The sequence below is a fragment of the Dreissena polymorpha genome, chromosome 4 (assembly GCF_020536995.1).
Source record: "Dreissena polymorpha isolate Duluth1 chromosome 4, UMN_Dpol_1.0, whole genome shotgun sequence".
Taxonomy (NCBI): Eukaryota; Metazoa; Mollusca; class Bivalvia; order Myida; family Dreissenidae; genus Dreissena; species Dreissena polymorpha.
Window position 1 is genome coordinate 46,973,486 of NC_068358.1, and position 10,037 is coordinate 46,983,522.

Genomic DNA, 10,037 nt, shown 5'->3' on the forward strand with positions numbered 1-10,037 from the left:
ATTTATAGCTAACGTATCCATTGTTTCAAACCAGCATAATATTCAAAAATATTTCGATGAGCTCAGAAACTTTCATAATTTATCAGTAGCTTGAACTGGAAATTTTAACTTTAAAATGTCGTTTATCATGTTTTACTTTTAAATGTTATTCTTTAATGTTACGCTATCGTCAAATTGTTTCGAACGTTTTAAAAATAAGATATTTCTTTGTGCAGTACATAACATAAACAAATAAGTATAATATTGCCGACTTTGCAAATATGGCAATGTGAATATAACTTCGTATATTATCGGTGAAAAATAAGGAAAGTAAAATTTCTGTGAACATCAGCATATTAAATATCCTACTCATTGCGTACTTACCAGTTGTGTAGGTGTATTACTCCTTAAAATCCTGTCAGCTTGAGTCAAAGTTTGACAATGTATTGACGTCTTGAACACCTCAGCTTATATATGTACCCGACGTTCTGCAATAATCACCAGAATCGCTCGTCTCTTATCGCAAAAAATACCTTTATTTTTAGGATTGCGACGATTGGCCGGGGAAGATTCAACTTCGATAACCAAGTATCATTATAATTATTAATTATATTGACTTGCGACTAAAACTAAAACCTTCGATCAGATACGGACCCAAATCAGTTAATATTGATGAGTATCTGTGCGAAATCTTATAACAGGCCATATATTGTGTGTAATCACCAGCCGTTAGGTCAGAAACCCCTTCCGGCCCTTTTTCCTCAAATTTATTACAGGGACATTGAGAGCTGACATCGTTAAGGGGCCCGAAATGACGATGACATTTATAAATGATTGTCCCGAAGGGGTTTTGCCAAGCTTTAACTTATCTCATAAAATGTTATATCTTGATAAGCATCTTGCGCGCTCTTCCTATTTTTGCGACAATTTAAACTAAGTGTGTAGAGGTGCCTCAATTGCAATACTATATTATTAAATTCGATTATTGGCTTTAAATTATAGTGTTGTCAAATTACAATTGCCTGCTCAGAATTTTACAATATTGACTGTGTAATTGAAACAATTTAAGCTACGTTCACAAAGAAATGAGAAGATGTTCTTTTATGTTTAAAACGTGAATTAGAAAATGCAATACTAATTGTGTAACTGCTTGCATTTTACAATTGAATGTCACGTCAATTTTCTTTTCAAATTGCCTAGTACTTATACAAAGCATTCTTTAAAATAAGAAATATTCTATACACATACACTGCTTATTCAATGTATTTGTGTCATGTTCATTAAGAAATGTATAATGGCTGCACCGTGCAAATAAAATATTTGTCATTAATTTCAAGTATAATAATTATTTTTTATATTAAATATTCATTTTTAGTTGCATACTGTGTGCCTTGAATGTTATATTTCAATATAAAGGTAATATGCTTGTTGAATACAGCTAATTGTAGATGAGTATATGGAGTAATAATTTACTTAATACATGGTCGTATTGAAACAAAAGCATGCAGCGTTTTGTACCATTACTCGACGGGAAGCATATTACAGTGATATGGGAATTTTAAGCGGATTTCTTATTCAATTATGATAGCTAATGGCTCGAATTGTGTCTTGAGCAACATATAAATGTGTTGCCAGTGTCAGAAACTCGTGAAGGAGTTGTCCAAACGTCATGTGAAAAAGATCAGTACATCGCATCTTGTCAGTTTGCGCGAGAACTGCTAAATGTCTAACTGTATAAATCGATTTTCGACATAGGCTTATCATTAAAACATATTAATGACCGGTTCAGTAAGTAGGGTTAATTTCTTTTGAATTATTATTATTCCTTTGTTTACAAAAAAACGCTAAGATATGCAACTAAAACCCAGACAGAAAGTACCAACACACAGAAACTAACCCACACGTGCAAAAAACAGCGCAAACGTTCGGTATGATTTATGTCCGTGTGAATGTTTTACTATATTCCACTCTGCGTAAACACTCGCCCTTCGGCAGTTTTTTTCAAAACATTTATTTGATTGCATGTTCCATTATTTAGGTATATAAATGGATAATTCTTTCAAAACAACCCCCAAGAAGTATCAATTTGTTTATAATCACAGATGTGAAAGTTCTGAAACCACAATATTAAAAAATAAAGAATGAAATATGTTTCTCGTTATACAAGGGAATGATATGAGATATAAAAATCTCTTGAAATATTTCAGTTGAACACATTTTCTTTTCCGGTATTAATTAATTTCGACCAACCAACGTGAGCGCGTATGTAATAAATCAAAAACAACGTTTTAATAAAACACTTTCATAACTCTTCGTATACTCACGCGGTTATTCTCTAAATACATAATGTTTGCATGAGAATCGTGCATTGTTCTATGAGCTATGAGTTATTTTAACAACTTTGTGTTTTGTGTGCAATTAGCAGTTTTTATGAATTAAAATACGACCATATAGTGCCTATATGATTAATCGAAAACGACTTTTGAAGCACCTGCATACATTTCAAGCAAAACTGTACACATTGATATAAACGGTCTTGTAAACGCACAAGAAGAAAGTAATAACCCACATTAAAGTTGCATTTAGTGACGATACATTACTAGCTTAATAACCGCAACAGTAGTCGTATGCTTATTAACAAACATCGAAGTGCGTTTTGTAACCACCTTTGTCAACTTTTGTTCGGTATGTGGATTTATTGCAGGGTTTTATTTCATGGTATACGCATATGGTTATTGTGTTATCCTCGAAACATTCGCATGATTCAGAAGTTCGTGATGTTGTTTTCATAATCGAGACTGCACAGTGAACACATACTATTTGTTGCGTGTTCCTGTTTTCCAAAAAATGTAATATTCAATTGTAAATAAACATGCATTTGCATATACAACCTTCATATTAACATGGATACACATTTATTTCAGTTGTGTCGTGAGATACGCGACTTGCATGCCCGTGAGTTTTGTGCCGTACAAGGCCAATCTAGATGTGCGACGGCCGGACGGCACTTTTCGCCTTAAGTAACTATTGATTTATAATAAATTTCATTGAAATAGGCTGCATCGACTGGTCGTAGACAGCAATACAACGTGCTTGAACAAGCGACAATCTCGCGAAGTTTCGTACAACAACATAAGCGACGCTTCGGAAAAACGGGCTTAATGCCTGAGCGTAAAATGTCGCCCCAGATTAGTACACACAGGCTTATCAGGGCCGAAACTTTCGCTCGATTGGTCATTGTCGGCTCGGTTACTACTTAAATGTACCCCGGGTACTCTTAAAGGGACTGTCAACCACGACGACGAAGAAAAGAAAAGTTGTTAAATACCGTTTTTTTTTTCAATTATTAGTTTATATTGATTAAAATATCACGACTTAAATGTTCCGCTGCCATCTAATATTTTATAATAAGTCTCTTCTTAGCGAAAATCCATTTAAGCCGGGAAGTATTGTCTCTGATCAGCGTGTGCGGACTGTAAACGCAACAACTGTAAAACAAATTGCAAATTAAAAGTAAATTATTTATTTATTTTGAAGAAAATTTCGTCTTATGACAAACTCACGAGACACTTGCGAGTATAATTTATAGAAAGACCACTGGTAAGAAAGTGTCTGTTTTTGCTCCAGCTGATGGTGAGGAGGACAATGTTGTTGTTCCAGCTGATGATAAGGAGGACACGGTATATGGTGATCTTGTTGTTGTTCCAGCTGATGATAATAAGGACGCTGTATATGATGGTCTTGTTGATGCTGCAGCTGATAATGATGAGGACACTGTATATGATGACCTTGATTTTGTTTCAGCTGATGATGATAAGGACACTGTTGTTGCTCCAGCTAATAATGATTAGAACACAGTTTATGATGAACTTTTTGTTTCTTCAGCTGATGATGAGAACACTTATAGGATTATCTTGTTTTTGCCGTTAATAATAGATGTCGTATGGTGAAGTTGTTATGATAAGGACACTGTATATGAAGATCTTGTTGTTGCTCCAGCTGATGATGATGAGGATACTGTATATGAAGATCTTGTTGTTGCTCCAGCTGATGATGATGATGAGGACACTGTATATGAAGATCTTGTTGTTGCTCCAGCTGATGATGATGAGGATACTGTATATGATGATCTTGTTGTTGCTGCAGCTGATGATGATGAGGACGCTGTATATGATTATCTTGTTGTTGCTCCAGCTGATGATGATGAGGACGCTGTATATGATTATCTTGTTGTTACTCCAGCCGGTGAGGAGGAGGACACGGTATATGATTATCTTGATGTTGCTCCAGCTGATGATGATGAGGACGCTGTATATGATTATCTTGTTGTTGCTCCAGCTGATGTTGATGAGGACGCTGTATATGATTATCTTGATGTTGCTCCAGCCGGTGAGGAGGGGAACACGGTATATGATGATCCTGTTGTTGTTGCTCCAGCTGATGATGATGAGGACACTGTGTATGATGATCTTGTTGTTGCTCAAGCTGATGATAATAATGACACTGTTGTTGCTTCAGCCGCTGCTGATGATGATGACAATGTTGTTGCTCCAGCTGATGATGATAAGAACACTGTATAGGATGATCTTGTTGTTCCAGCTGATGAATGATGATACGGACATTGTTGTTGCTCCAGCTGCTCATGATGAGGATATAAGTTGTTGGACACAGTTGTTGCCCCAGCTGATGATAATTAGAACACTGTATATGATGATCTTTTGTTGCTTCAGCTGATGATTAGAACACTTATATGATGACCTTGTTGTTGCCGTTAATAATAGTTGTCGTGTGGTGAAGTTGTGATGAAAAGGATGATTTATGATTTAAGGAAAAATAACCTTGCCAAACACATTATTCTTTATTCTAAAACTAAGACTTATTACTACTAATACTATAACCACCATCTCAATAAAACATTTCACATGGAGGTCTGTTCATAACTCACGTTCAAACTAGCGATGCATACGAAAACAAGTGTATAATAAATCGCATCATGCGCCACAGCAATAACTCAAAACATTTATAACGCGATTCAATATTCACGTTTTCGTTAGGGTTGTATGGCATCGTCCGGTTAAGTTTTTTTTCTTGAGGTCGTCGTTTAAATGTTGAGTTTTTGCGAGTGCACGATACAAGCAAAAAAGCGCAATGTTGCAACAATCCGAGTTTGAATTTCGAATTGAAAAAGTGAACCACTAGTTACACTCTAAGGCATGACATTAATACGAGTCGTTGATAAATAATATAATTGCAGTTGAAATATTACATTACAGGTTCTAGTATATTTGAAAGTACATGCAACTTGATAGTGAATTGCGTCAATGATAATCTGGTCTTTTTACAGCTTATTCGAGCCATAATAACGCCTTGTAAATTTTAAGTTAATACATGGTATATATTCCATTAAGACAATCTTTATACCGTATATGCTGCGGCGTTCGAAATAGATTATGTATCTGCCATGGTGAACGAAAGCAGTAACGAAATTAAAAGTATAATGCCTCTTATCGGACTGACTTACGAACAGGAATAACCAGGGAATCTGTGCAAATAACCAATTATGTAACTAGAGCGAACTGTTATGGAAGTCGGACTTTGAAAAAAAATGCCTTAATTAAGAAAGTACAAAACATTTAAGTTCACAATCAAGACCAAACTGTGATTTTACCAGTCCGTATTGAAACCGTGAGATACATGGGTGAACCATAAAGCCATAAATGAACAGACTTTGTAAACTCTGTAAGAAACACGATTTGACTTTCTACTGCACTAATTATATTGTTTTTCAACACTGTCAAACATGTAAAATATGCCTTTATTATTCTACCAAACTTTGTTATTGTAATAGGTAAGCCCATTAGGCCGAGTGTAACTTAGTCACTTTGTTGGTCAGCTTGTTATTCTGTATATCATATCTACCTTGACACCGCTGACCTGACCCTCATGTACTACATGAGCATAAATTACACGCATGTTTGCATTCGGCTTTGTTCGTGCTCGTTTACACGAGTTTAATCAGACTAAAAGAGTAAAGTGTGTGAGGTATTATTTATTTATTTATCTTAAAGGTTCCTAAATGCATTCATTTGTAAAGTTCAGTTCCAGGGTAATATTGGCGACCTATACAAATGTAACATAAGGAAAAAAAGTAATTAATTTACACAATTATCATTAACGGAAATCAAGTGTTTGCACAGGTTTAACATGTCCATATTATTTGCTCCCACGTGTTGGTGTATGTAAGCATGTACGCTAAATAAATTGAGCAAAATAAATGTAACAACTTTAAACACGCAGTCATAAAGTTTGGCTCATGAAAAGTTCTTCGTTCAGATATTCAAACAAACAACAAGAAATTAAATAGCATTTCTGTATATCGTTCTTAAAACAATTTCAGTCCTTGTTTTTCTTGAATTTGAATGTCTGTTTTTTTGCTATTCGAATTGCACATGAATGTATTTAAATTGACGCATTAAAGTATTTCTGTCTAAAAATTAATACTCGAGACTTAACAATATCATCAAATCATTTTTAAGCACGATTTCGTTTTTTTTATAACAAATGATGTTAATTTAAAATGAAAAAAACGCGAGGCGAAATGTATTGTTAATTTGTTTGTTTGCAATAAAACGGTAATCTTTGCAAAATATCACTTGACCAAAGTCTAGACTTTATCTTTCGACATCTTCGGTTAATGAAGAATTAACTATAGCGTAAAAAGGTCCACTGTGAATATATTCACCCTCAAAATTTGACGCATAATTTTACGACCTATTATCAGACTCCATTTGGCAAACAATGTTTCGTCGCACGGTTTTATGGAAAAACAATTCATATCTGAGGCAATACTGTCGTATTTTGTTTACTAATTTATGCACTCGGAGACAGCTTGATGGATGACCGCAACATAAATCCCGTATTGATGGCAAGAGCGGTTACATCACACAGTGCTGTGCAACCTGAGGGCAAGTCCTTACTCATTTGTCATCTGTCAACGGACTTTCTGTGCGCCATTGTGTACAACAACAACAAGTACTGTCCATGCGGTTTATGTTTTGTGATGTTGAAATATATTGTTTATTTTCTTTAGATGCAATCTTGACTGACAGTGAGTAAACAATTTTCACACCGCCAAGTCTTGCACCAGATTCGGCTGGCGCCGACTTTTGCTTTTGGCTTTTTAAATACCAAAACTATGCGTACAGACTCAAAGATTTAATAATGTTATAAAAAGCAATTTATCAATAAACAATTGTATTGATCAATAAACTTGGATTCCAATACGTAGGAATAAGGCCACGATCTTGTTAGGCCAACATGTTCAAAAGAAACGCATCAGAACGACAAAGTGACGTTCTTTTACCGATTTAAAAAGGGTTTGATAGGAAAATTGTTCCGATTCTAACATGATTTGATAAATGTTTGTGCAATATAAATGAGAACTGTATTTCACTATGCTTTGCTCAGGCGCGGAAAATTCGTTTTCACGTTTGCAAACATGTAGTATGTCCACCTGTTTTTCTGTGCGTTTTATATGAAGGACAATACATCGAATAACATGCTCATTATCGTATAATATTGCTTAACATTTCTGGGTGAATACCAAACACAAATGGAAATACACAAGTACAACTTTGTAACTTCCCGACGATCATCATTCACTACTCCACTCGAACCATCAATCTAGGAAAGTATAAACTGATAATCTTGGGGTTATTATAAGACTATATTTATCCCCGGGCTAGCAAAAGTAACTGCATCTTTGGCCCATTCAGCGTATACCACGTGAAATGAGCTACTACGCAAGATATGGACATGAGTTTTGGCTCCCATTAAGGTCAAAGTACATAGGGCATACGTGGGAATATCAGGCCCATTGAATTGCTGAGTGGCTAAGCTTGCCTGGGGGAAAACCTGTTCATATTGCGCTGCATAAAGAATGCATCTGTTGCCCCAACTTGCAAGTATCCCCCACCCCCATCCAAATGTACTCATCCACCACCCACGATATGGGCCTGAGTTGTATGCGCCCATACAGTTTAGGGTACATGACTTGGGTAGAAAAATAAGTCAAGGAGCTTGCTGGTTGCCCGAGATTATTGGGGGTGGGTGGAGGGGGTAATTGGTGTGCATATGCGCTGCATTATGAACGAATCTGCGGCCCAAACAGCGACTCACACCTTCCCCTCCCCTCAGCAACCACTACGGGTTTTTGGCTGCAATTAAGGTCAGGGCGAAAGGGCCTATGTGGAAGATAAATTGTGTGTTTCAGCTGATCGGGGGGGGAGGGGGGGGGGTGGTACTTGGTTGTGCATATATCCTGCATAATGAACGCATCTCTAGCCAAACCAGCAAGTACCCAAGTGCCATGTAAAATGTTGTAGCATTTCAGTGGTTATTGACAAAAAAGATATTCCTTAGTTTCGATTTTGACACCCAATACAAGTTTATTAAGTAAGGCAAATTTGTGAATAACCACCCATTAAACATTAATTATTTAAGTTCACAGTGTAGAAAAGAAAGCTTTTTATCACAAGTTAAAAAAATGTTAAAAGTTTGGGTCTCAACTCGACTGAATGAATAACAGAATGGATCTCGTACAATACATTACACTTAAGTGTTATATTTGAGCGTTCAATTTACATTATTAAAAAAAAAATGCATCCAATGTTTTTATATTTTATTCAAGTAACAGTTTGAAGCATTCTGAAAATAATGAAATGAGCCAGGTCATGCAAAACTGTGCAGATGCTCAGGTTGGTCTGGAGCAACGCTGGATGCACATGAGACTATGACCCATGTTGACATGATGCAGCTCAAATCAAACAATTAAAACAAGCTTAATTTCTATATACAAAGTTTTCATACTAAAGTATACTATGTACACCAACACTATCCTTGGACGTGGCTTTGTCAACTTTTCCAAACCATTTCATGTCTTTGTTATTTTCTTATTTACAAAAATGTTTTAAATTAATAAGAATTAACAAAATATATAATAATAAACATTTGTATTTAAATATGCATGGACAAGACGCCAACTCATTGAGTTATTATGAAATAAACTAAATGCCAAATGTTATAACAAAAAGATAATACATTTTATTTTGTGCAATTATAGCAATTGGACAATCATAATTATAATGATGTTATCAATTCACTCTCAAGTAAAATAATGAATTAGTTTGATGTAATTTCACACCCACCATTATTATCACCAAGTACTAGTATTTCAGGCAAATCGCAAAAAAAACGCATTCTAACGTAACCATAAACACAATGTTAACAAGAGATTGCCAAGCAATATGGTCTCCTACCGGTGAAACTCCACCATGTCAGATTTAAAAAAAAAATTTGTTGCCATAGCAACCAGAATTTTTGACATCGGAACAATATGAAATGATGTGCATAATCTCAATAAGTTTCATAAGTCACCGGTAGGGGACAATACACATGTCCAAAAATTTTTCTGACATAACTCACTTCGATAAATTCTTTTCACAGTAAAATTAACGGCAAAATTAAACTGCCAGCAAAGTAATTTAATTCATATGGTGTTTCTTCTCTTACATGACCAAACTAGGTGAGTTTTGGTTTGATACTAGCTATATTTAAAGTAACATTACTACTCAAAATCAACGAAAATTTCGTACAATATTTCGTAAAAAATAAAGCTAAATAATTAAAAATCATTGTTCCTTATGGTAATTGCTGAAATTTCAATGCCAGATGTGGTCTAGTAAAAAAGATGTTTGTGGATACAAAATGCTCGTTTTTATTATGGTTTAACATGGTACCATTTTAGTGTTTGTGTGTCCTATAAATAGATATATTCGCTGGAAATTAGCATGGAATTTATTGTGTCCACAAATAAATAAAAACAAGCATTTTGTATCTACAAAATCTATGTAATCATACCACATCTAGCGTAGAACTTTTGGCTATTGCTATAAGGAACACTGATTGTTTAGGTTTTATTATATATATAAAACGAACTACCTTACGACTTTTCGTTGATTTTTGAGCGTTATAGAGACTTTAAGCTCAATTCTTTACAA

The 10,037-nt window shown here is 35.0% G+C and overlaps 1 protein-coding gene across 1 annotated transcript; it reads left to right on the forward strand.

The window, feature by feature from the left end:
• Window positions 1–1,602: 1,602 nt before the first annotated feature.
• LOC127878408 (serine-aspartate repeat-containing protein I-like) lies at window positions 1,603–4,559 on the forward strand. Its single transcript, XM_052424934.1, has 3 exons — window positions 1,603–1,663; window positions 3,607–3,755; window positions 3,945–4,559. Exons 1-3 carry the CDS (start codon window positions 1,603–1,605, stop codon window positions 4,557–4,559), a joined length of 825 nt encoding a protein of 274 aa, XP_052280894.1.
• Window positions 4,560–10,037: the final 5,478 nt, after the last annotated feature.